We start from the raw sequence: 27,409 nt of genomic DNA, 5'->3' as shown, positions 1-27,409 counted from the left end.
GAGAGTTCCAGCAAGAGGGGAAGGCTGTCTGGAGGGGCTTTTCTGAGCCTCCTGGGCCTCATGGCCTCCACGCTCTCCATGACTCCCTTCTCCGCAGGCCCCCGTGCAGCCAGAGCTGCTACTTCTCCCACCCAGGACAGAAGCAAGAAAAGGCTGGACCAGCCAGATACGGGGGGTACCCATGTTTATACTCTTCTGTCTGACCAGATGGGCCAGACACCCTGAACTGGGGTGGCCCCAAAGCAGCAGCACACTCCCTCTAGGAGGGTGAGTATTGGCTAAGTATGGGGGGCTCTGACCCCCAAGAACTTGCAGAACACAAGCTCCCTGCCCTCCCCAAAGTGGGGCAAGGCCTGGCATGGCCAGCCTCCAGAATTACACTTCCTTTTGGTCCCTAGACTTCTTAGTCTTGATAATGGCCTTCCTGTGGGGTGAAAGTTCATAGTCTGAAGACAGATCCTCTGACTCGTGCCTCTTTTCTAGGATTTACGGGTCAGGGGGGAGCCCAGATTCCTCTAGCTGATGGCCTTGGGTTTGCAGATGATTGTAAAGTGAATGTGGTCTGCCGGGAAACCCCAACCTTGAGTTCTACATTCTAATGCCAGGGGCCAGTGTGGAGATGGGCAGAGTGGGAGGACCCCCTCCACAAGACCCTTCCTGAGCCCAGCAACTTCTCTGGGGGTCGGTCCTACCCTGAGTGGAACCTCTGCTGGGCCCTGGTCCAGGCACAGGCCAAAGAACATGCTCCTGGGAGGCCCCATCTTCCCCAAGCCATCTGCGTCCTCTAGGCCCAGTGTGGCAGGAATCCGAGGTGCCCACTAGATCAAGGGTAAGGAGACTGGCTCTTTCTGGAGCCCAGAAGGACCCTTTGATCCTGGGTCTGCTGGACATAGCTCTGAGCGCTGCTGGGTGGGGTTGGCAGTCCTGGGAGCTGTCTGGGGGTGGGGTGGTATCCTCTTTATTTATTTGGGGTGGGAGTGTTAATCTTTCCCCAGACGTACCCCCCTCCACTAAAGTCCGGATTTCTGGGGCTCTGGGGAGCTGGGTAGCCTGGAGGTGAAGTCTTCATAGGGCAACACAAGTGGGCCACTTCTGTGCAGATCACCCTGGAGCACTTGTGCTCTTTTCGGTTTGAGAACTTCTCTGGGATACATCTAGTGCTTGGCATTCCCAGGCTCCAAATCACCTCCCACCTGTGGACCTTCCCCTCTCGCTATGACCTTTGTGATACCTTCTCCTCCCCTGGGCACCAGCATCTCAGACAGGGCTGACCGAGGACAGAGCTGTGCAATGTCCTCCCAAGTAAGGAAACCAATGACCCAACTAGTTGAATCCTTGGGAAAGGAACTCTCTCACCCAGGGCACCCCAGGCTCCTGCCCGGGGCAGTGTAAGCACTGGGTTCTCAGAGGCTCAGCCAAGACCTGCAACTAAGAAGGGCTCATTGGTAGCTGGTCCATCGCTATCCATCTTGCACCTTGTCCCCTTAAGACAAGCTTCCAAGATACGTGATGCTTCCAACCTCAGGTGGGGTGATGGAAGTCATGTCCTAGCCGATTTTCCTTTCCAAGTTCTATTTGGAGGCAACGTTGAATGAGCTCTAAAGGAAGGTCAGGCCCTCCCGCTTTAACTGGGAGCAATTTACTGAGACCCAGAAGAGATACACCAGCAATCAAGGTTCTCATGAGCAAATGATTAGACTTGGAGGTCTATTTTCTTCCACTCCAAATGGTATCTTTTAACGGCTCAAGGGGAATGAAATGAAACAATGTCCTGAGATTCTATGGAGAGCTTATGGCTGCCCCAGTGCCATGGGCCTCCTCCAAGGCCTGCCCTTGGCCTGCTGCTTGGGATTCTGTAGAGTTTCATAGTTTCCAGAGCTGGTAGAATTAAGCCATAGGAGTACCTGAAATCTTCACTTACTCTCCTCCTGATTCCAGTAGCCCCAGCACCGGCTAAGCTGCCCTGCTTTTCCTTCCTTCAGATGAGATGCTCTCAGGAAATAGCAAGGATTTTCCAAAGCAATATAAAATACTTGTTCAAACCATGTCATAGAAGAACAGGGCAAAAGGCTAAGGTATGGAGGGCTGGCTCAACCGTCTTTTGGTCATCTGGTTATAGAAAGAGAACTTTGCACTTCTTACGTACTTTAGAAGGAGTAAACAGCATTACATGGTCTATGGTAAAGAAAACCAGCCCCGTATGAAGCCCATCTTGATAGCCTCACTCCCTCGGGTGGCTGTTCAGAAGGTCCTTGCCTGGCCAGCTTTTTACGTGATGTCTTACATGACCTCCCACACCCAGTTATTTATTTTTTTAAGGATTTTATTTATTTATTTGACAGACAGAGATCACAAGTGGGTGGAGAGGCAGGCAGAGAGAGAGGGGGAAGCAGGCTCCCCGCTGAGCAGAGCCTGATGCCCGATCAGTCCCAGGACCCTGAGATCATGACCTGAGCCAAAGCAGAGGGTTAACCCATTGAACCCCCAGGCGTCCCCTGCCCCCAATTATTTATTTTTGTTGTTGTTGAAATCAAGTATTTAATGCTGTCAGGATCAGTAATTTGGAATATGGTAAGCTTTCTGGGGCACATTTCCCATTCATAGATCCACAGATGGTAGAGCTGGAAGGAACCTCACAGATCAGCCGGTTCCACAGTTCTCAAACTTGAGCATGCGTCAACGTCACCTGAAGTCCTCCTTACAACACAGATTGCTGGTCTGTCTCCAGGAATTTCTGATTCAGTAGGTCTGAAGGGGCACTGAGAATCTGCATTTCTAATTTCTGAAGTGATGCGATGCTTCATCACTTTTGAGAACTACTGATTTAGTCTAACTAACCAGAAAGTTTAAGTGACTTGTTACTACGATCCTACATAATTGATCTAAATATATATTGATTTTAACAATTGCCATTCATTTTTTTTTTTAAGATTTTACTTTTTTATTTGAGAGATAGAGAGCACAAGCAGGGGGAGCAGCAGAGGGAGAGGAAAAAGCAGACTCCCTGTTGAGCAGGGAGCTCCATGCAGGGCTTGATCCCAACACCCTGACATCATGACCTGAGCCAAAGGCAGAAGTTTAACGGACTGAGCCATCCAGGTGCCCACTGCCATTCATTTTTATACTATAGTTCTTTTTTTTTTTTTTAATATTTTATTTATTTATTTGACAGAGAGATAGAGAGAGCACAAGCAGGCAGAGAGGCAGGCAGAGGAGAGGGAGAAGCAGACTCTCCACTGAGCAGAGAGCCCGATGCGGGGCTCGATCCCAGGACCCTGGGATCATGACCCGAGCCGAAGGCAGCCGCTTAACCGACTGAGCCACCCAGGTGCCCCGATACTGTAGTTCTTAAGGTGGGTTTAAATTAAATAAATTCCAAGGTCTTTTACAATTTCTTTAAGGAACTAAGATATAAACTTAAGATTTCAGTACCTTGTGATTATAGGTCAAACTTAAAGCTGCTTAGACAAAATACCACATAAAGGGCTAATTATTTACTGTGAGAAGTTGTTGTAGTGAGGTCAGTTCTTTATTTAAATTCCCTTTACAGTCTGCATTGTTTAAATTTAGTTTTATTATCCGTGAACAGATCCTTTCTTATAATAGCAGCTAATATTTTTGGAGTAATGTGTGCCAGGCATTGGTTATACTCTTTATGTCCGTCCCCAATTATTAAGACGAGAATGACTCACCAAATTCTAAAGGAGTCAAGCGTCTTGCTCTCCTTGGTCAATTCTCTATTTTATTTGGCCATTTCAACAGCATCTACACTGCATAGTTTACAGATTTTGAGACATTAGCATTAATGTTCTAGATGAGGACTTTTGCCACATAATGTTCCCTTTTATTAACAACCTAGAGCAAGACTTTCCATGGCTCACATTTTCACTCAGAACCACACACAAAAATTTACAAATTATTATATACTAACTTTTTATTTAATGTTTCCGGTCTGTGTCGGAAGGCCCAACCTAGAATCAGGGCCATCTTTTTCAACGAAACCAATTTGAAATTTTTAAAATTTGTGCTTAATTTGTTAACATGTGTTTTAAAATTTATTAATAAACTTGGGAGACTAGAGAGGCAAAAGGAAAACCAGGGAAACCTTTTTTTTTTTTTTTTTTTTTTTTGGCGTAAGAGATCTGGCTCAGTTTAGAACAAAGAATTAACTACTTATATGAGGGAATCATCATAAATATTGATTACTTACCACTTGGTCTCCAGCCAAACCACCTAATAAGCCCAGGGTAGCTTGGCTGATAAGGAAGGTTCTAGTAATTCATTTTTATATTATGATAAGCTTTGGCCAATTTACCTTTTGGGATCATATTGGACTCCAAGTGTTTATTATAGACAGTTGATTTCCATAAGCTGAAACCTATTTCTTGATGCTCTCCTTGGTGCTCTGGGTGGGTAGGACCTTTAAAGGCATCATTGTCAATAAATGTTCTTGATGTCCCCTCCCAAGACTTTGTACCGACCCCATCTTACCTTTAAGACTCTTTCGCATGTTGGTTAGCCCTTTGCCTTGACCCTTCCTTTGCATTTTGTGACAGGTAGTTCTACCTCTGACCAGCTCCTGTCTGTCTTCATGGGTTCCAATCTTTCCACCAACCCCTTTACTAGCTCTCTTCCCTGGAGTTAGCTCCTTGATTATTTTCTTACACTATGAATTATTTTCTACAAACCTACAAGCTTCCTCCACTATCTTTACCCTGATCACTCTCCCTTCTATAGCTCCATGGAGAGTGGGTGGCATTTTGGGGTACTCCAAACCATTGGGTCCAAAATGGAACCGCTTTCCCCCCAGCCCCATCCAGAAGCCCCATGCTGCCTCTCCTTATGAATTCCCCATTACCCATCTAGTCCTGGTGTAAGAAGCCTCAGAGCCACTGTTGGCTTCACAAGCCCCTCCTTGCTTCATTTTGTCCCCTGGTCTCCTAACCACTGCTGGAATCCACATGTCCTTCTATGTCTCCTCCAACCCAGTTCCAGCACCATCTCCTCCAAGAAGCCTTAGGGTTTAAAGAAAGTTTTCTTCATCTGTGTGACCCCAATTACATGCACATGGCAAGTCCTCATTAATGCTTTATCCGTGAACTGCCACATCCCACATAAAGCTGGATCTTTCCAAATTGACAAATTAGCAAGCGGGTGTGTCCTCAGCATCAAACTCGCTAAACCGGACTCCTTCTGCTTCTACAAAGAAGGTATCTCTAAACGCTGGAGATGGTGACCTTATTCTCTGTGGCTAGCTAGATTTAATTTTTATTTGTCCATTTTGCAGAAGTCTGGGAAAAGGGAATTTCCTCCCATCACTTGCATTTTCTTTCCTATTTCCCGTTGTCGACTGCTTGTTTACTGGCATCGTTGTAATCCTCATAAAAAATTCCATCCAAGTTTATTTCCTTAAAGCTATGATATAACTTACATATTTTTCCGTGTCGCTAAACATCAAATACAATTTTTTCGTGTAAGATACATCCTAATTAGCCAAATGTTTCACTTTCATAAGCACTGCGTTGTTCACTTCTCATATGTAATTCTCCATAGGGTTCTTTCTTTAGTTGTTTTGATTGAGTTGGGGGCTCTTTGAGAACCAAAAGACTTTTGGAATGCAGCCTGCAGGAACATTTTCAAATTCTCCAGCTGCATCCTCAGGTGGTGGGAGGTGTGCGGGCTTTCCCCTGGCCCATGGGCCACCATGAGTAAGTTGGATTCAGCCATATGGCAGGAAGGTGACTTTTTATGTCACTGTCACCGGCTCTGGCCAAATTTGCCCCCTGGCTCTTTCCTTTCTGGGAGCCTCTTGAATGATCTGCCACCTTTTCTCCTGCTGAGGGCTCTGGCACAGGGTGCTTGGGACACCGGGACCATGGTCATGGGCAGCGACAGGAGGCCGTGGGTCAGCTGTATGGTTGGACAGAGCTGCATAGAATTTGTATGTGGTTCGGGACTGGTCATCTGAGAGTGTTAGGTCTGTGTGTGTGTGTGTGTGTGTGCATGTGTGTGTGTGTGCACGCATGTGGTTTTCTGACTTTAGATCTCCTTACACACTTGCACGATTGGTCTGCGGATTTTGTGTGATTAGCCAAATATGTGTATTTTTGAATGTGAGTGTGTGTAAGGGGGAGTTAATGTGTGTGTGTGTCCTTGGGGGCATGTGGAGGGGGTTGGTCCTTATGTCTCTGCACATGTATCTTTGGATGAGTTTGTGGTGTGTGTGTGTTTGTGTGTGTGTTTCTAGGTTAGGGCGTGTCTCTGCGTCTGCATGTGTGTGTGGGGGAGGTGCATACCCACATGCTTGTGTGTCTATGACTGTGTGTGTGTGTTTCAGGATCGGTGTGTGTAATTCTGGCTGTGAGTCATGAAGATCTGAGGAAAGACCACAACACCCAGCCCAATGATTCTGGACTTGGGGACTGAACCAATTGGGCAAAACCCCCTTTGATGGCTAAGTGATGTGCTCCCCATTTGTGGCCCGCTAGGAGTCCGTTAAGAAGGACCGACTTCCTGACAAAGAAAATAATGAACAGACATCTGGGGTGCCATCATCCCTCAGCGCCTGGGCCTCTCATACCCACAGGAGCCTGGGCCGGAGCTGGGGCTGGCTGCTGGGCCTGGGACCACACCCTCTAGCCTCCACAGCCCCGCTCCGTGTAACCTGAAGCTGCTTCTCTGGTAGGTTCCAGACATTTCCTCAGCCTGACAGCCAAGGGCTGCCCCAAGTGACATACAACCCCTTTGTCTCGCTGTGGCTCCAGGAGATTTTTCTCGGAAACGTGGTTCCCTGTAGTGTTGAAAGCGGGGTGCCTGCCAGCCATCTGTGATGACAAGAGGAAAAGTACCTGTTCCCCCCTCCCACACACACACCTGGTTCTCAGATCCAGGAATCTCCTCAGGGAATGCTCCTGCGTGTGCTCATTCATCCAGGTGGGACACTCATGCATCCCGGAAGCCAGAGTATCAGGGTGGCCTGGACACAGGCAGCTAGAAACAGGGACCCTGTAGGGAGAGAAACCCGAAGACTGGAGACAGGACCAGTCCCCAAACTTCCTCACCGACCCATGGTGACCATTAGGGCCATGTTTGTCAGGGACTGTCCTGGAGGTCCCCACAGCCCCGGGCACCCAGGATACCTGGTCACCCTCACCCCACCCCAGGTAGCACTGGGGTCTCCTGAGGGGAAGCTGCCTCTTGCCCAGGAAGTGTCCTCACTGAATGAACTGGATGGGGCCCCAGGATTGGGGCAAGACTGGGGACTTTACTCACCATGCTCAGACTGGCCGAGCCTGGGTTTTCCTTCTGCGTCTGGCCTGTGTCCACCTTCCCTGATACCAAGAACGTGGGGCTGAGGCTTTCTGTGGAAGATTCAGGCTGTGAATAGCTGTTGGTCACCTCAGTTTGGTCTCCCACAGTTTGGTCACCCACACCTACCTCCCCGAGGTCCTGGGGCAGAAAAAGCTGGTTGAGCTGGGGTTGGGAGGGTGGTGGTGGGTGGTGGGAGTTGTTGAGAGAGTGGGGACCAACATCGAATTTGAGATCGTTGCCCGGCTTTTGGTGAGAGAAGAGCAGAGAGGTCCTGGGCCTTTTGAAAACTGAGGTTTTGTGATTCTAGAGCCAGGCTGGGTTAGAAGCTTCCGAGTTCTGTCACCAGAGGAGGAAAGCAATGAGCTTTCATTCAAGGAGGTTCAGAGAAGAAACAGCCAGGGTGGTGAAGGTCCCCCCTTAATGGGCGGCCCAAATGCTGAGGCCAGTGCCCCCCTGAGGGCAGACGAGCTGTTGACACTGAAGGGGAGTTTTCGAGGTGGACAGGGAAGTGATGAGCAGGGGAGGTGCATGGGAGCAGGACAGGCTGACCAGAGCCCCTCTAGGGCTAGGATGCTGTAGGGTGGCTACAGGTGTGACCTCAGAAACCAAAGTCAGGGACTTCTGAGGCCAAGCCTGGGTAAGGAAGACCTGATACCTGATAAGGAAGACCCCGAACTTCCCAGACATCCCTTCTTCCTCCCACCCTGCAAGCCTCCAGGCCCCAGCCCCTTCTAGCAGGGCTTTACCCCTCCTGTGGTGCCACAGCCTCCCTCTGCCAAAGGGACCCCAGGTCGCTGTCGCCTGGGGAGACTGGCTTTGGGGAATGGGGTAAGTACCAGGCACCCGGGGCTGTTGCTCCTTCAAGGGGGGGTTGCACTTGGCCCTGGGGAGGGGCACAGTCCTGCAGGGAAAGGTACCCTGAGTCCACTGAGCCCAGCCACCCCCTCCCAGTGGGAACTCGGAGGGCCTGTATGTGCCCAGTATGGACACAGAGCAGTTTGTCACATTTTCTTGGTCTGTGGACCGATCCCGAGGAGGAGCACTGACTGGGTGACCCTGGCCGGACCCCCATGTGGGTGAGAACTCACTGGGGAGTTCATTTAGAAGAGGTGTAGGTCCAGCTACTTTGATGAATACTTAAAACTTTCCCTTCCGTAATGGCTTTCTCTTCATACAACATCACATTCCGCATGAAACAGAACTTAATGTCCTTCTACAGAAGTCTCTGTGGTTTTTAAAATGATTTAATGTAAATGAAAACTTCTGGTCACCTTAGAGCAGGTACCCAGCCAAGTCATGAATAATTTTCTACCTTCAAAATCAACAAGTAGGGGATGAATTTCTGTTCCTGGGACATCTGCTAACATTTTCTGGGGGCTGAGGGCACCCCTCATCAGCAGCAGTGACAACTGGAGGGAGGGAGGACATTCTCCTGAGGAGACAGGTGGGATGGGCAGCAGGTATGGCTGAGTTCCCTGGACAGCCTTGTGCCAGGAAAGGGATCCTGGATCTCCACAATCACCATTTTTAAAAAAGATTTTATTTATTTATTTGACAGACAGAAATCACAAGCAGGCAGAGAGGCAGGCAGAGAGAGGGGGAAGCAGGCTCCCCGCTGAGCAGAGAGCCCGATGCGGGACTCCATCCCAGGACCCTGGGATCATGACCTGAGCTGAAGGCAGAGGCTTTAACCGATCGAGCCACCCAGGCGCCCCGATTTTCTTCTATTTTTTTTAAAAGATTTTATTTATTTAATTGACACAGAGAGAGAGAGATCACAAGTAGGTGAAGAGGCAGGCAGAGGGTGGAGGGGGGCGAAACAGGCTCCCTGCTGAGCAGAGAGCTGGATGCAGGGCTTGATCCCCGGACCCTGAGATCATGACCTGAGCCGAAGGCAGAGGCTTAACCCACTGAGTCACCCAGGCGCCCCTCCACGATCACCATTTTGAGTGCGCGACCCTTTCCAACTCCAGCTCTACTCTAACCTCCTGGGGCCCTTGTAGGCTCATGACTCAACCGTGCTGCACCTCAGTTTCCCTGTCTGTAGATGAGGCTAATGATAGTCTATACCTCATAGGCGGTTTGGAGAATGAACTGATTTTATTTGTCAAGAGCGTTGTCTGCTGACTGATCCTTAGGACTCTTGGTATGAATGGTGGAAGGTGCTGTCGCTGTCATTAATGAAGTCTCCTTGTGGGGGTTGGGATGATGGCGGTGGATTCTGAACCTGGCTGGACAGGAAGGGCAGGTATTCAATGACAATGAGTCAGCAGAGGTGGAGGACTCCGAGTCTGGGGGCAGGAGCCCCCCCCCCCCACTAAGGGCTTTTGCATTAGAATGGGAATGTTGCCTTCACCCCTAGAGAGGAGTTGGGGGGGTGCCTGCGACCCCACCCCCAGCTCTGACCTGCCAGGCGTTTGGTATTGGAGAGGACTTTTTTTTTTTTTTTAATCCTCCAACCTAGGATTAAAAGAAAAAATCAATGCAAAGATTTCCAGGAACGAAATGAATACCGTACTTTAACTGTGGCAGAAGGAAAATACACACATTATTAGAGTGCCCAAGACAGTTCGTGGGAACAAAAGGACGTACTCTTACACCCAAATGGACAATTTCCATGCAGTAAAACAAGTATAAATATGTGTGCACAAGGGGTAGGGGTGGGAAGGTGGCATGGGGAGAAAACGCTCACGAATAATATGGTAACATTTAATAACGGAAGTGGGAAGGCAATTATTAACCCCACGATAGACACGTGGGCTAGAGCTTTGTACTTTATGCAAAAGGAAACATGAAGAACAAAATATTTCAAAAGCATCCACCCTTCCCAACCCCCAACACGTCCCTAGGAAATATACTAGTGGCCTCTGACAGGTGCTATGGAGCCCAGGGCCCAGGCAGGGGGCCTGAGTTGCCAGGTGAGCAGAAGAACGTCCTGGGAGATCCTTTGATGCCCCTCGCAAGGCATCGGTGAGTGAGCCCAGACCAGGGAAGCCCTTGTGTTAACCTGGGGCGGGGGGTGTCTCTGCTTAGAGTTCTGAGATGTTGGGCTGCTCCCTGGTAGTGGGACGTCTTTCTGATATAAATAACAAAACCTCTCCTCTCGAGTTCAGCGGAGAGGAAGCTTTGCATGTCTGTCTTTTCCAGAAACCCGGGGTCTTTATAATCCCATCAGGACCCTACCTGGCTACAGGCAGGACGATGTGGGGAGCGGGAAGCTCAGAAAACCATTTACTGAAGCGGTGGTGGCAGGAACGGAAGGAAAGCCCACACCCAGCTCTGAGAGTCCAGAACTTTATGCCTTAACCTCACAGCTACATTTCCAGTGAGAGCCGGAGGGGGCGTGTGGGAGGGGAAAGGGGCCAGTTCTAAAGGGTTGCAGTCCCCCTCCCCGCACCCCACCTCCCACCATGTGTTTTACCCCGCCTTGCCTTGACATTGATGCTGTCAACTGCCCCGTGCCCACGTTCAAGGAGGCTGAATGTTTTGGATCTCTATGGATGGCTGTTAAGGTCCATCTGTGTTTTGGAGCAACTAGAGGGAAACACGGGGATGAGGGGGTGGGGAAGAGCATCGGGGACTTGGTTCAGACCCCAGGAAGCGCCTCATTTCTGCTCCAGTGGGGTCGTGCAGGCTGAATGCCTAGGGCTGGCTTGGGGACAGAAGATGGCAGAGCCTGGAGGTTTGGATCAGAGGGTGGGAGGGGCTGGACCCATCTTGCTCTCCCTGCCTTTTGGTCCTCAGTCTCTCTGTTGAGACCTCTTCTTATATCTGGGACCCCACCCTCGGCAATGAGGAAGGTCCTGTTCTTTATGTTGCTCTTTTTCCCAAGACCCTTGAGGCTGACATAATGTCACTGGGAGCTGGGGGACTTGGGGTCATCAAGTACTGGACACTTGGCCAGTGCCTTCACCCGCCCTTGTCATGCCAGCTCCTGAAAACAGTTTTTGAGAGAAGTGCTACCATCTTGATCACCACTGTCTGGTACACACTGGTGACCGATAGACACTTGTGGACTGAAGGAATGTATGGCTGCCATTCACGGAAGTTAGGCAATGAGTCAAGTTTACAAAGCAGCTAATAATGGCATGGCTCTCACTCGAATCAGACTGCCTCAGATGATGGCTACCCTTCTCTCACACACCCTCTTTTAATCCTGATTCCTTCCTGTTTCTGCTGTTGTCCACCCCCCAACCTGCTCTGGCCCTGCCACATGAGGGAGTCTGTCTTGTGTCCATTCCCTGAACTGCCCATCCCACTGTAGCTGGTCCTGATTTGGATGGGTGTGAGAAGAAAGGCATCATACCATTCCAGAACTTTCTCTGTGATGGGATGGCTTCCGGTCCATTGCACTTGTCCCCTAGGTCCTCTGAGCACCCCTGCCCTTCTCTGGTCTAGCCAGCCCTCCAGCCTCAGCTCCTGCCAGTCTCCTCCATCCCCAGGGTTCAGCTGCACAGAGCCCCTTGGCCCTCACCCAGAGCATCACAGTTCTCCTTCCTCCTGTCTGCATATAGGCTGTTCTCTATGCTTCTAGCATCTTCTGTCTGCACTTCATCCCTGTCTCTGGTCCCTGAGCAGCTCCCCCATGGTGGGATTGGGGGGCATCCCAGCTCTGATGCCCTGTGATGCACCCAGTGGGCAAGCCCAGAGGCGATGGCCCATGTGTAGAGGGAGAACTTTAATCACTAAGGGAACAAATTCAAGCAGCGCATCAGGAGAGGGTGTGGCGAGTCCCCAAGTGCCGGGGAGCCGCTCTTTGGCAAACCCAGTCAAAGTGGCTTGTTCCTCGCCCTACACGAAGTGGCTCGTGAAGCTCAGATACTGCCCAGGACACTGGTCAGGTTGGAGGTATGAGCCCCCTACTCTAGTCTTCCCAACTGGTGGGCAGGTGGAACCCCCTCCCCCGCTTCCCCTAGGCTCCCACGGCCTTAGGTTTGTTCTGGAAGATGAGAGGGTGGGCAAGACCAGGGATGCTGGTTCTGGGAGGCATAAGGAACCTCTGAGAAAAAGAGTTTTCCTATTTGTGACTTCCCAGGGGCAGGGCGGGGGCAGGGCACGGAGAGGAGCTGGCTGGACAGGCCGGAGCCGTGGGTGAGGCCTTGGGCGAGTCCCTGCCTTGCCTACTGCTTAGGAGAGTTTCTCAGGCTTACACTCTCCTGCCGGGGGTCCACCGTTATGCCCTTGATGAGGGTCATTAGCAAAGCTCTTCAAGAGGGGAGGGTGAGAGATGACTCAGACCCACGTAGGACTCAATCTTCTGTGTTAAAAGAGGGAGAAAATTGGAACACAAATGTGCATATGTTGGTATGACGGTTGGGAAGAAGCTGTCATCAGTGGTACCCTGAGGGGGGTGGACACTGGACTGGGGGGTGGGCAGTGGTGGGGGGCAGAGACATCTTACTGTCTGTGTTTACCAATGTATTTGAACCAGGAGCATGTACTCAAAATTTTAGGTAAAAAGCAACAGCAATACAACAGAAATATTCGTGAAAAGAGAAGATAGCTAGAATGGGAGGTGGCCAAGGCTCCCTTTGGGGAGGGGCAGAGTGGGGAATCCATCTCTGGGGGCCCCTCAGTGGGGGACCCCTCCCAAGCCAGCTGGGGGCCCAGGGCAGGGAGTGAATTTGGTTCTGCCCGTAGCACGAGCATGGGCACGACCAGAGCCATAACGACAACTTAAAAGGGGGTCACAGTCAGTTCTGTCAACCCCTTTGCCCCACGACAGGGAGCCCATGCTCTGGGGGGCCAGGTGACCTCCCCACAGTCACACAGGGTTGCTATTTCTGCAGAGATGACCATATGCTTGGATGAATGACCCAGACTGACTTTGGGGAGTTTAGATTCCTGTAGACACCCGAAAGTCACTGCATGCCTGTGCTTTGGTCTCTAATGGGATCTCCTGCTCCCTGTGCCCCTCTGTGTGTGGGCAGCAGTCCCACATCCTAATCCCCCAGAAGGGCTGGGAGTCAGGATAGTGTTTTCTCAACATTGGCTGTCCTTTGGTGACGCCCGGCTTTTCCACAAGCTTCTTAACACCCCTGCAAGCACCCTGCTGCGCTCCTTGTACCCCCACGAGCCCCACCTGCTTTTTGGAAGCTGAGTGAGCAAGAGAGGTCCCAGCAGGGAGATTTTCTTCCTGGAAAGAGGCTCCCCCTGCCCCATTCTGGTTCTACTCAGTGGGGAGGGACCCCCTCTCCAGACCAGACCGGAGAGCCACTTGAAAAGCATCTTGGTCCCACCCCCCTCATTTTACTGATGAGGAAGCCAAGCCCCAGAGAGGGAAGTGGCTCTCTCCGGAGCAGGCTGGTCACCAAGCTGGGAGGACAAATGTCGTCTCGCAGCTCACTCAGCTGCACTGGACCCCCAGCAGGTAACAGCGCCACCCACCCCCCTCGGGGCCACTTACTAAAACCCAGGCACAGAGCCACGGACTGACCTGGCTTTCCCGGACAGCAGGTAACTTTCCTGAGGCCAGCGGTGCCTCCGTGGTCTGGGTTCTGTCCAGACCTGCGCAGACCCAGCATCCCCGATGGCCGGAGGGCCAGCAGCCCAGCAGCCCCCACAGAGTCTCTGTGAAAATAGCAACGGCAAGCAGAGGACTCCTGATATTAGTGACATTTCCTACCAACCCTCAATTTCCTCCTGATTTGACTCAAGGTTGCAGCTTCTTGCTGGGGTGGAGACATCTCACGGTACGTAGCCCAGGAGCTTTCCCCAGGGGAGCTCGGCTTGCGTGCCATCACCTCCTGCTGGCCTGGCTGCCTGCTCTCCCGGAACCCGGCCTGGAAAGCACCCACAGCCCAAGATGACACACTCGAAGGAATCACCTGACAGCCCCCAAGCAACGGGCTCCAGGCAGGCCACAGCTGGGCTTGGGATCCCCGGCCAGCCCCTTACCAGTTGTATAAACTTCCTGGCCTCGATGTACCTCTCTGGAGAATGGGAGTAATGATGTTTTTTTTTTTTTCCCCCCTCATGGGGCTCTTGAGAGCAGTGAGTGATGGAAGTGCTCAATCGTGCAGGAAGCAAGAGGGCAGCTTTGACTGCTCTGATGTGTTATGACTGGATTATTTCCTATGGGTACCCCTATGGTACCCTGAAGGACGGCCCCATTGGGCCATGGTGATGCAGGTAGATCAGAGAAGTGGGCATTTGAAGAAAAGAATGAGGTTCTTAGGAGGGAAGGGGAGAGTCTGCAGAGAAAGAAGAGATGTTAAGTGGAACTGGACATGCCAGAAAGTAAGGAAGAGGGAACTGGGGGGCTCCTGGTTATATTGGATATTCGGGCTGGTGATGCTGATGGGGAGCTGAGGTGGGGGTGGAGAAGATAAAGGAGAGACTCAGTGAGCGCCAGTGAGACCCCTCACCACCTGTTTGCTCTTGGGTAGACTCTAGCTTCTCTGAGCCTCAGTGTCCTCATCTGTAAAATGGGCATGATTATAACAACATTCCAGGAGGGTGCCAAGTTCCCATTGCAGAACACTTAGCATAGGGACAGCCACATCTCAAGTCCCTGAACTGAACCTCCCGCTCCCCCAACCCCACTCCAACCCGCGAGGCTCAGGGTACAGCTCCAGCAAAATCTTGGAGTCTGGGAGATTCTGTGTGGTCTGTCCCCTGTGTGTCCTGTTCCTTTTTGCATCGTGTCTCCCAGAAGCCTAGCTCAGGTGTAGACAGATGGCTTTATTTACACTATGGTGTTAGTGGCAGATAACCACATCCAAGTAAATATTTATATTCTAACCGTGGACTTCAGTGCCTCACCCCAAAGGAGATGGGAACTGCTGGCAAGGAACCTGGATGACACTGGTCCAGGGGAGTGCTCCTCCTCAAACTACAACCCTCGGGCTGTATACCAGCTCTGCTCAGTCATGGCTGGACCTCCCTTCTCTTAGGTGGTTCATACCACAGTGCTCCATGTGGATGAGGAGTCTGGCAGCAAAAGAGAGGGGGATGGGGATCCTTCTCAGCCCTCAAACCTTGTTAAGTTCCATTCTTACTGTTGCTGGTGTTTCTGGAAAGTCTGTCTGCTGCTGGAAGAAGGGTTGGCTTGTTCTGAGCCACACAGCTGGGTTCAGGTGCTGAGGCTGTGCGTAACAGCTCTGGGGCTGCCCTGGGTGGGAGCCGGGCCCAGGCAGCTGCAGGAATCAGAGCCCAGAGCCTGACCCGACGGCAGGAAGAGAGCCAGCTCGGGGAGGCCACGGGCTCCCAGCTCGCTGTTCGGAGGAGAGAACCCAGAACCCAGATGGAGGCCCCACAGCCAGAAAGAGCCAGGAACCGAAGCCTCTGGACTGCCAGGCCCATCCCTCTTCACACACAGACTATTTTCTCTCCTCTTCACCAAATACAAGAAAGTGTTAATATATTGAGAGAAGATTCCATTTCAGGGTTGGAAAAAAAAAATCCTTACGTATGTGTGAATCCCCCTGACAACATTCTGGATAAACAGATCTCCTACCTTTGCTTACATACCTCTGGTGATAGAGAGCTCACTACATAGAAAGGCTGCTCTGTCTGCTCTCAGATACTCCGTTAGCAAGGCTGGTCCGTCTCTGTGGCATCTGGAGCCTGTTCTGTGAAGTCATACAGGGGAGCGTGTCTTGAGCACTGGGGGATGCTAAAATGTCTATTCTTTTATAGATCACGAGCGACTCTAGTCCTTTCCCCATATTCTCCTGGGCTGTGGCTCTCTAGCCCGTCCACAGGCAGCCCCAGCAGAAAGACAATCCCCAGCATGCAGGTGATCAGAGTGGTGCAAAGGCCACTGTCACCCCAAGTTCCTCTTCTAGATCCTCTAAGTAGAGCCTGTCTCCTCTCATTTGTCACCATTTTTCCTGTTTGCGAGAATACTTAAGAACGCCCATTTCCCTGTAAGCCGTGACTGCCTCTGTGTTTTGTGTATACATAAATAAAAAAAGAACAAATTCTTTTCCAATATTTTAGTAATGTAGTTCCGATTTTATCTGTGACTCACACATTATTTAAGAGACCATTTAAGAGATTGCATAAAAGTACCAATTATCTATTATTAATGTCACGGTGTTCAACAAATAGTTGTGCTTTCTTTATGGTCTGAGGGAGAGAGGATAGACTTGCCATTGTCTTGGAGACCCGGGCTGGGCCCAAGAACGGCATCCGTTTGGTGAAAAGATCCTTGTCGTCTCCCAAAGAAAGCATAGTCCTTTGATTTATGATTTGGTCCTCACTGATCTGCCTTTTTAATTGGGCTAGGAGGAGTTCGAAATTTCTGTGTACTTGATGGATGATACTTGGGGAAGGGAGGACCAAGGTCTCTACCTACAATTATATTTCTGTTTCTACTTCTTTTTGCATTTCTGGCATGTTCTGTATAGAAATACATTATGTATTTCCTTGCTATGCGCCTTGGAACAGAAATTAAGTGTTTTATGTTTTAATTATTCATTGTAACTTTTACCTCTGTAAAGTCTCTGTGTTACTCTCTCAATTCTTTCTATGAAACAAAAATTACTTTGTCATATTCTCTTTTTTTTTTCCTAGAGTTCTGTGTGCCTGATAAGCCAAAATTGCCCTATCATTTTACTCTGTCCATGCCTTTTTTTTTTCCTCTGTGTTTCCTATGTGGGGGTGGGGGGAAAGGTCTGGGCTTTTTTAATGAATGCCCTTTTTCAGAGGGAGTGTTAACATGGTCAGGGAGTGCTCTAATTCTATTATGTAATTGTTACATTTGTGTAAACCTCCTCGGGGTTACCCCTGCTGTCTACACAGAAACATGGTAGTTTTTCACATTTAGTTTCTATTGTGAATTTTCTCTTCCTTGTGTCCCTTTACAATAGACAAGATAATTTAACCTGAAAAATCCGATTTAGAAAATATGTAAGTTTTCACTCCAGCATTTGTTTCTCTTTACAGCTGTCCAAGCTTTGGGAGGATTTATGTAAATATCTTCCCTTCCCTTGACCCTCTCTCCATGGCTAATCTGCATTTTGAATGTCTTTTTGGGTCTGTCTTCATTCACTCCTCATGTTAGGCACAATTTTTATGATGTGATGGCTGACCTGTGGACAGATGAAGACTTTTTTTTTTAAATCACCGATCAGGTTCTTGTGGTCATTGCTCATCTCTGAGGTGGCATCTGCTCTCTCATCTGTCACTTCCAATTCTGTCATGCCTTGTCCCCAGGTCCCTCAGATGCTGTCTGTTGAAATGTTCATCCTCGGCCCTGCAACACTGATGTCTCACCAGCTGAGCACGGGTTAGACCAATGCCATCTTTTAAATTTTATGTGAACCTCACTCCTACCTCTGCCATGTCTCAAACACTCTCTCAGACTTTTCTTCTTTTAAGAGAAAGTCAAAAGCTGTTCTTATTTTTCTCCTTTTCTCCCAGCATTTATTACAACTTAAAAAAATTAAATTGTTTTCATATCATCATTAATTAGAAAAATATACACACGGTGGGGTGAGAGGAGAGAGAGAGAGGGTGATTTAAAAGACTGAATACATTGGGGCATCTGGATGGCTCAGTGGGTTAAGCGTCTGCCTTCGGCTCAGGTCATGATCTCAGGGTCCTATGATAGAGCCTCAATTCAGGCTCTCTGCTTGGCGGGGAGCCTGCTTCCCCCTCTCTCTCTCTGCCTGCATCTCTGCCTGCCTCTCTGCCTACTTGTGATCTCTGTCTATCAAATAAATACATTTTTAAAAAAATCTTTAAAAGAAATTTAAAAAAACTGAATAGGGGGCGCCTAGGTGGCTCAGTGGGTTAAGCCTCTGCCTTTGGTGTGGGTCGTGATCCTAGGGTCCTGGGATTGAGCCCCGAATCGGGCTCTCTGCTCAGCGGGGAGTCTGTTTCCTCCTCTCTCTCTGCCTGCCTCTCTGCCTACTTGTGATCTCTCTCTGTCAAATAAATAAATAAAATCTTAAGAAAAAAAAGAAAAAAAAGACTGAATAAATACCCACCATCTAACTGTTAGAATGTAACCAATGTTGGACATATGGAAATTTTTTTCTAGTTTTTTTTTTTTTTCTCATGTGTGGGTTTTTTTTCTTAAATCATAGTTGAAGTCATTCTGAATGTATCGTTCTGTAGTTTGTGGGTTTTTTTACTTAACACAGTCAGCATAAACATAACATAATCAGACAGAAAAATTTTCCATTGAGTAGATTTACCATCGTGAAATTAAGCTCTGGGTGGCATTTAATGCGTGTGTGTTTTTTTGCTAGCACAAAAAATGTTCAGGTAAACACATTTTCTGTACACGACTTTTTTTGCTTTTCCGGATTTACTTAAAGTAAATTTTTAATGACTGGATAAAAGATTAATAAGGTTTCTCTGACTTGTCCTCTAAGTTATCAAATCTAGAAGCTGTGTACACTCAGCAGCATATCGATGACTGTTTCATAGAACCCTTACTAGCTTCTTTGTTGAAATGATGAGCAAAAATTTTATCTCTTTGTAAATCCTCTTCTGGGAACTCTCCGTCCTTTGTCTGTTTGTCTCCTGAGGATCTTTGTATCATATAGTTTTTATACTCTTCATAAAGAAAGAACATCATTCATCTGATGTTTCTGTGTATTTTTCCCCCCTGGTATATTACTTGATGTGAAAATGTTTTAACAAAATGTTAAAAAGAAGGTTTCTACATATTGTGGTCAGAATATACCCAACATCATTTCTGCCTTTTTTTTTTTTTTTTTTTAATGGAAGACTTTGTTCTTGATAGGGAGATAATTCATTTTGTTAACTGTTTCTTGGATACTGGAGAAAAAATTATCTGCCCCCGGAAGCTTCTTTCCTTCTCTCCGTCCACAGATGTCAGACCTGCTCTCCCCTGTATCCTACACAGGCATTTGTCTCTCCAACATGGAACCCTGTCTAAGCATCGCTTCCCAGCCTCCCACCCCCACGCCAGTGGACCCCTGGGTTGACTGGCTCAGGACCTATCTGTGGCAACAGGTCAAGTGAGGGGAGCTTGCTGGTTCCCACCACAAGGGGACTGGCTTTTACTGGCAGCCCATCTTTGAGAAAAATGACTTTTTTATCTCTCGCTGCAGCCTGGATCCTTTTTATCTTATTCCAGAGAAGTTCCTGGTCTTTTTTTTAAAAAGAAGACTTTCAAAAAGATGGTTTCTTTGAACTTTCAGAGGGAATTCAGAGGATTAATTTTTCAGATTTTCTGCTTACTCTGCCATGAGGTGGAAGTATTTTTTTTTTCCAAACTAATTTCTTTTTGCCAGTCCATAGAATGCTTTCTCTAACTTCAAAGATTACCTTTTGAAAAGTTCCCATTTGAAGTCTGTCAGTAATTCAGATGTGACCTTTGGGATGGTCTGGGTGGAGAACCCTGAGGGCTAAGTTGTGCCTTTTTCCACATATCCATCTGGTACCATCAAGTCAGAGAAGCCCCAGCATCTGTCAGACCATTTTCTCCCGTCCTTTTTTTTTTTTTAAGTTTTTTTTTTTTTTTTTTTAATATTCATTTGTGAAACAGAGGGAGAGAGAGAACATGAGCAGTGGGGGAGGCAGAAGGAGAAGCAGGCTCTCCCCTGAGCAAGCAGCCCGAGCAGAACTCCATCCCAGGACCCTGAGATCATAACCTGAGCCAAAGGCAGACAGTTAACTGACTGAGCCACCCTGGCACTCCAGGTGGGGGAGGCCTTCTTTAAATAAAGGAATACAAAGCTAGCTATAAAAGGGAACACCTACTTTAGAATGAGAATGAGAAAATAAATCACAGTGAATTCAAATTTTAAGAATTGATAGATACTACAGACAGAAAAATAGTTTTTTTATTAATTGGCTGCTTTGTGCACCTCATAGGAGACTTAAAAAAAAAGATTTTATTTATTTATTTGACAGAGATCACAAGTAGGCAGAGAGACAGGCAGAGGGGTGAGTCCCATGCAGGGCTAGATTCCAGGACTCTGAGATCATGACCTGAGCTAAAGGCAGAGGCTTTAACCCACTGAGCCACCCAGGTGCCCCTCATAGGGGCCTTTTTAAATTTTTGTTTTATGTCTTTCATTGCCTCTACATATATGATCATGAGTTCGTAGTATTTTCTACAGAAAGAAAAGGAAACTAGTCCTTCTTGTAATGTATTTGATCAAATTTAGTCAAATTTAAAAATGCCCAAAGCCTTCCTTCCCCAAGGCTTTCAAGGGAGCTATGCTGATGAGAAACAGCAGCAGAACAGGGCTTCTCTTGCTGACTGAAATCTGTGTAGCAAAGAAATAAGTCACGGGGATGCTCTCTGTGGAAGTTTTTATTTCCCAGTAAAACCCTATGAAACCTGAATGTTCGTCAACAGGCTGTTGGCTAAATGGGTTGAGGTATTCCCACACAACAGGATGTAAGTGTGCCATTAAGAAGAAAAAGCCTATTCATACACGCTGATGTGGAAACAATTTCCAAGAATCGTTACAAAGTGAAAAAGCAAGGGGCAGTACTATGGGTGTAATATTTTCTAAATGTAAAGAAACATCGTTTGTGTGTGTGTGTGTGTGTGTGTGTGTGTGTGTGTGTATCCTTGGAAAATTTCTGGAAAAATATGTACAGAACTGTTAACCACAGTTGTCTCTGGAAAGGACAGCTGAGGCCCTGGGGTACAATGGAGGCTTGCATCTATCTATCTATTCTTTCTTTCTTTCTTTCTTTCTTTCTTTCTTTCTTTCTTTCTTTCTCTCTCTCTCTCTCTCTTTCTTTCTTTCTTTCTTTCTTTCTTTCTTTCTTTCTTTCTTTTTCTTCCCTTCCTTCCTTCTTTCTTTCCCTTTCAGTACTGTCTGAAGATCTTATTGAATGCATAGGATATTTTCTCAATAATAATAATAATAATAATTAGCTGGATAACAGATACTCAGCAAATGACTGCATTGGTCGCTAGCGCAGGATTCTGGGTAAAGAGTGATGTTGGCCACTTCTCTCAGCTGTGCCCACATTTTGGGCCCCCACCCCTGCTGCCAGGAAGTCCCTGAGGGCAGGAGAGGCGCAGTGAGCCTCCCTGGGCTAGCGTGACTGGCCTCTCCCATGCAGGGGCCCTGTGTGCTCCTGGGCCTGGCACAGACCAGCCGCGTCAGCAGAGCTGTGCCCTGAAAGGAGAGGTGTGTGCACGGAGTCTGGGTCATCTGAATTCTCTGTCCAGCCTCGTTGGTTCTGGAGGTCTGGGTCAAGTGAACATCTCCTGGGTTTGATCTACTCCAGGGCCACTGTTACAGACTGAATGTTTGTGTCCCATCCCCCTTCCCAAATTCACATACAGAACTCTAAATACCCCCCACCCCCACCCCAAGGTGGTGGTATTAGGAGGTGGGGCAGTTTGGGAGGTGATCAAGGCTCATGAATGGGATTAGTGCTCTTAGAAAAGAGACCCCAGGGAGCCCTCTTGTTCTCTTTCTGCCCTTGGCAGAGGGCCCTCCCCCAACCGTGCTGGTTCCCTGAGCTCCAACCCCAACCGATGTGGCAACCTTCCAGGATATGGGTGGCAGACAGCAGAGGGACAGTGTGCAAAGAGGGTCTGGGTCCTGGAAACAGCATTTGAATTCCTGATCAATCCATAGCTCAGGTCGGCCCTGCCCTGGTTAGTTTTTCAATTATGTGAAACGGTCCTTTGCTGAAGCCATTCTGGGCCAGGGTTTGGACTTTCAGCAGGAGTTCTGATTAAAAACAAGGGACAGATGTTCACACACACTTCCATTTTTGTAAAAGAGAAAGGCTTGCGTACACCTGTGCATGCGTGAGCGCCTGTGATACAGAGAGAGAATTTGGAATGAAATATACAAAAAGGTAACAGCCCTTATAACTGAGCAGCAGGATTAGAGGTATTTTCTTTCTAGCGTTTTCTAATTGTGATTCAGTAGGCACGAATGACTGTGTGATACAGTCCTTTGGATCTGTCACCTGTAGAGAACGAGAGGGACTTCATCTCCTATGTCGTTGGTGTTGTAGGAAAGAACATGAGCCCGCAGCTCAACAAGAACCAGAGCTGTTCCTTCAATGAGGTGGACGAGCTGATGAAAACCGTGCAACTGGCCGTCCACATCCCAACGTTCCTCCTGGGTCTCCTCCTCAATGCATTGGCCATCCGAGGCTTCAGCTCCTTCCTGAAGAAGAGGTGGCCGGATTACGCCGCCACCTCCATCTACATGATCAACCTGGCCATCTTCGACCTGCTGCTGGTGCTGTCCCTTCCGTTCAAGATGGCGCTGTCCAACGTGCGCGCCCCCCCTCCTTTCTTCTGTACCTTGGTGGAGTGCTTCTACTTCGTCAGCATGTACGGGAGTGTCTTCACCATCTGCTTCATTAGTCTGGATCGATTCTTGGCCATCCAGTACCCGTTCCTGGTCAGCCATCTCCGGTCCCCGAGGAAGATCCTGGGGATCTGTGGCACCATCTGGGTCCTGGTGTGGGCCGGGAGCATCCCGATCTACAGCTTCCATGGGAGGGTGGAGAAGTACACGTGCTTCCACAACATGTCCGATGGCACCTGGAGTGCCAAGGTCTTCTTCCCCCTTGAGGTCTTCGGCTTCCTTCTTCCCATGGGCGTCATAGGTTTCTGTTCCTCCAGGAGCATCCGCATCCTGGTCGGCCGTCGGGACCTCACCCAGGACTGGGTCCAGCACAAGGCCTGCATCTGGACGATCGCAGCCAGTCTGGCTGTCTTCGTGGTCTCCTTTCTTCCCGTCCATCTGGGCTTCTTCTTGCAGTTCCTGGTGCGGAACGGCTTCATCGTGGAATGCAGCTCCAAGCAGAGCATCAGCTTGTTCTTGCAGTTGTCCATGTGTTTCTCCAACGTCAACTGCTGCCTCGATGTCTTCTGCTACTACTTTGTCATCAAAGAGTTCCGCATGGACATCATGGCCCCCCGGCCTTCCAGGGCCCAGCTGGTCCTCCAGGATACCATGACCACCAGGGGCTAAGGAGAGAAAGACTGATGCAGAGGAAGGAAACTCCAGCCCCAGATTCTGGTAGCAGATACCCTGTTGCAAGGTTTCTGATGTGATGGACGAATGTGGCATATTACTGGTACGCTTTCCCTTTCGATGCTCACTGAACACAGTGTTTGCTCATTATGCTCCAAAGACCTTTCCCCCGCACCCAGACAGCTCAACATAAATCACCCAGTATTTGGGAATCTTTGAAGGACCTGAGAACCATGTGAATTCTTTACTTCTGCGTGAGGCAGAAGAATCGAAAAGACGGAGACCATCTGAGCGAGGCTGTTTCCCAGCTCCCCCCATCCTTCTGTTAGACTGGGAGATTCTGGAAAGGAAGAGAGAGGTGTTAGGAGAGAGAACCAAGAGGGTTGGTCAAGGAGACTTGTAGTTCCCAGTCCCTTCTCAGGCTCTGGAGGCCAGTAACTTCACAGCTAGTGGGGGTGATGAGCGCAGAACAAGGACATACAGAGAGCCCCACATTTCCTATGGGGAAGAAAGACCCAGAAAGCCAGCCAAGCCTTCCTATGCCCACAAGAAAGCGGCAGAAGGATGAAGGAAGCTGAGGTGAACCGGGCCGTGGTGAAACTATAGCTTGTGATTGACAAGCCTAGGAGAGGGGACTTCCCTGAGCGTGACCGGCTTGCTAACTTGAACGGACTGGGAGGCTGTTCGTGAGGCTGTTTCACTGAGAACGAGGAGAAAAAGGCTTGACTGGGGTCCACCAGAGGAGAATAAGGACCCTGTGCCTGTCTCGCCCACCCGAGTCCTGTCTGGGCGGCTGGCCGGGTGGCACTGTCCACAGGACTGTCCCTCTCCTGGGGTTGGGAGGGAGAAAACGAGCCAGCCGGGGATCGGAGAAACCATTTGATGGCACGCAGCTCCTGGCGGTTCCTGGCTGGAGACTGTCAACCATGGAAATCACGATCTGGCCCTGGCTTCTCGAATGATCTCGAAGAGGGTCTGCCAAGACCACAGCAAGCCTTCCGATGACTCAGACTGCTCCAGAGAGCCGACCGATTACAAGGATGAACTGTGGGGTGGTTTGGCAGGACGGGGTGAGTGGGATGAGATGGAAGAGGTGAGCTTCGTGTGAAAAAGGGGGAGGTTTGGAGGAAGCAAAGAACCACTTTCTACCTGTAGGTAAAGAAGCTTCCACCGCTAAGTGGTGGACGGAAGGTAGGGTGGCAGGGTGGCGGGGAAGAGGGTGGTTTGGGTAAAAGCCTGACAGGAGGCGGAGGCGGAGATCGGGCGATAACCCCAGGCTTGCAGCTCCGGGGCTCTGTGAAGGAGGCGGGGGTGGAGGGACGGGGAGGAAGGATGGAGTGCAGAGCTGCTTCCTGCTTGAGAATCCCCGGCTCGAACGAGGGCCATCCAAGGCTGGAGCCTCTCTACCTCCTGCTTTGGCCACAGCTGACTTGGTGGTCAGGGGCAGGAAAGGGCGAGGAAGCAAGTGTCAATGCTGGGGTGGAAATGGGTGCGGAGGTGTGATCCCAGCCAGGATCAGAGGCTCCCCTCCTGCAGGCAGGGCCTCCAGGGGGCAGCAGCCAGGGCGGGGGTCCTGCAGACCCAGCCGCCCCAAGGTGCCTACAGCGCCATGGCCATCCGGCCCAGAGGCTCTAAGGAAGCCAGGCTGTTACATACAGCAGATGCTGGTGCCAGACAGGGCTCAGAGGCCCTGGATGTGTGCGATCAGTCCTCTCCTCCAATTTCTGTCTGTCTTTGCACTGGGAGCCCATCACGAGGCGCTTACATCTCCTCGTGTACTTTGGGCCAGACAGGCATCCTAAGAAGAGGAGACAGCAATGCCCTGACCACCTGTCATGCCTGTGATGTTCATAAACATAAAATTTTGTCTCATGGGTAGCCTGCCCCTGCCAGAGCTGGGTGACAGAGGAGGCGGGAGGGGAGGAGAGGTCTGTGAGTGGTGTAAGTCCTTGGAGGGGGACAGCAGTATCAGGTCGGTGTGGTGACTGTGGGCTTGTTGGGGAGCCTTGGAGACCCCCTGACTGATGCCAACACACTGGGGGAGAACACAGGCCTCTTCTCTCTCTCCTTGCAGACCACTCCTAGTCTGCAAGTCACAGAGGACTCATCGGGGCCTGTGGGAGTGGGCTTGGACCCAGGACCTCCGGCCAGGCTGCTCTGCCGGGGGCTTCACACTCAGTCCACCGGGCATGGAAGGGGCAGAGGTCAGGGCCGGGGTTAAGGCTGGGTGCTGAGGCATCCAGGGGCCCTCTCCTGCCAGCAAGGGGCGGTCAGTGAGTTGGAGAACTCTGAGCTCAGCTGTGGAAATGGCTGAAATGCCTGTCAGTAAAGGAGGCTTGGGGATATTACTCAGCCGTCAGTGTGACCATAGTTTTCCTCCCAGTCTGGAAAAACCCAAGAGATACTTGTAATAGGTACATGCATGAAAGTAGCACAATTTATTGGGAAAATGATCTGATCAATCGGATTTACCAAATAAACGGATTTCTGTGGTGCTGTGTGACGTGGTGATGGGGAGCACTCGGGCAGCCCTGGCTTCAGGGGAGAGCCGGCCGCTGAATCCCTTGCCTGGTGACACGGCCGTCTTGGCCAAAAGAGCCAAGAAGGGCTCATGCTGGAGCGGCCGCACGGATGCCGAGTATGGGAGTACGGGAGTACCCCGAGACTGCTCCCAGCGCAGCTCCCTACACCCCTACACCCACTTGTGTACTTGGCTCCCTGTGGCAGCAGCTGGGCCACAGAGAACCCCCGCACCCAGATCCAGCTGCTGTCCCTCCAGGACTGAGCCCGCCACACCCACTCCCTCCATCATGTCCCACTGCCATCGTGACTCTGGAGCTGCTTCCAAGGGCCCAGGCTCCTTTTACAGACATTGTGTGGCCCAGCATAGGTGGCCTGCTGACCCCCAATGGGCGAAATACACAGGGCCAGCCCCCCAGAGGTCCTTCACTGTGCCCCCTCCCTTCACCAACTACCTGTGGTGTGAGTCTGACTCTCCCAGGTTAAATCTGAGTTTTCTGTCATGGCTCCTGACAAGAGAATCCTGCTCGCCTATCCAGAGCTTCTGGAGAATGGGAGCTCTTAGGTGCTGGCCTGGACCACCTCTTTCTCCTAAATTTCTCCCAACCTCGGGCATAGCTAAGTTGCGGCCTGGGTGCTGCGGGCTGGCTGGGGACATCCCCACTCTGGACAGTTGTTATGTGTCTTCCCTCAACCCCCAAATCCATATTTTGGAGTCCTAACCCCCAGTATGACAGTATTTGGAAATGGGACCTTTGGGACATACTTTGTTTTAGATGAGGTCCTGAGCTTGGAGCCCTCACAATGGGATTGGTGTCCTTACGAAAGAGCCACCAGAGTCTTTTTGCTTTCTTCTGCCCCACTGCATGCGCGGAGAAAGGCTGTGTGAGGACGTGGGGAGAAGGTGGCCATTTGCAACCCAAGAAGGGAGCAGACGTCAAACCTCGATCCTGGGCGTCCAGCCTTCAGAACAGTGAGACATACTCCTGTTGTCAAAGTCTGTGGTATTTTGTTACGACAGGCCAAGAAGATCAATGCCACAGCCATCTCTTCTGACCCAGGAGCCACCTCCCGTCTTTGCCGTGTCCCCTCCAGGGAAGGATTGACCTTCCTTTGGGGATATCAGCCCCCGGGGGACTTTTGACAGGCAGAATGCTGGTCCGTGAGCTCCATGGTCCTCTTGCATCCCTCTCTGGGGAGCCTGTGAAACTGAAAGACCACAGCCTTGTAGCAAGTTGCCACAAATAAAGCCTAACTGCAAAGATGCTTGAAAAGGCCGAGGGCTGGCAGGTGACCATGGAGACCAGCAGAGGCTAAAAGAGCTTCAGTTAATAGGTCGGTGAGGAGAGCCTGGTATGCAGAGCCGTCCTGGGGTAGGGACACAGGCATCTGCACTCAGGTACCACGTGGAGATGGGGGAGATTCCCACATGGAACTGTCTTCCACCGTGAGGCCACCGTGGGAGCCCTGCTGCTTAGGGGGTGGGGGCTCAAGACCCAGAAGAATGGCACTTTGGGGGGGGTTGGAAATGCCCCCTACAACCACCATCACAACCCCTTCTCTCCTTTTCCCACCTGCAGCCGGCTTCCCTGTGAGCCCAGGACGCACCACCTTGAACGGGTCTCTGTGGGAGTGTGGGCGGCAGGGCGAGGAGGACGGAGTATGGGTCTTGAAGCAGGACA

The 27,409-nt window shown here is 50.1% G+C and overlaps 1 protein-coding gene and 1 long non-coding RNA gene across 5 annotated transcripts in view; one reads left to right on the top strand and one right to left on the bottom strand.

Annotated features, from left to right (window-relative positions):
- GPR55 (G protein-coupled receptor 55) overlaps positions 1 to 25,707 on the top strand; it is a 37,108-nt gene extending 11,401 nt beyond the window's left edge. Inside the window, exons 1-2 of one of the 4 annotated variants that reach the window (XM_032857467.1) lie at positions 13,580 to 13,681; positions 22,234 to 25,707. In XM_032857467.1, the coding sequence (XP_032713358.1) occupies positions 13,639 to 13,681; positions 22,234 to 23,204 (1,014 nt within the window). In that variant the 5' untranslated portion in view covers positions 13,580 to 13,638 and the 3' untranslated portion in view covers positions 23,205 to 25,707. Of the gene's footprint in view, positions 1 to 13,579; positions 13,768 to 13,946; positions 14,004 to 22,233 lie in introns of those variants that run through there. The other 3 variants (XM_032857470.1, XM_032857469.1, XM_032857468.1) reach the window with 3 other exon arrangements.
- On the bottom strand, positions 6,820 to 13,847 carry LOC116867742. The gene is made up of 3 exons (XR_004382657.1): positions 13,748 to 13,847; positions 7,273 to 7,361; positions 6,820 to 7,005 (listed from the first exon to the last, which is right to left on the bottom strand). It is a non-coding gene; the product is annotated as an uncharacterized LOC116867742 (long non-coding RNA).
- Positions 25,708 to 27,409: the final 1,702 nt, after the last annotated feature.

This window comes from Lontra canadensis, unplaced genomic scaffold, assembly GCF_010015895.1.
Source record: "Lontra canadensis isolate GAN:19392208 unplaced genomic scaffold, GSC_riverotter_1.0 scaffold13, whole genome shotgun sequence".
Classification (NCBI taxonomy): Eukaryota; Metazoa; Chordata; class Mammalia; order Carnivora; family Mustelidae; genus Lontra; species Lontra canadensis.
This window is presented reverse-complemented; position numbering and strand designations above follow the sequence as displayed.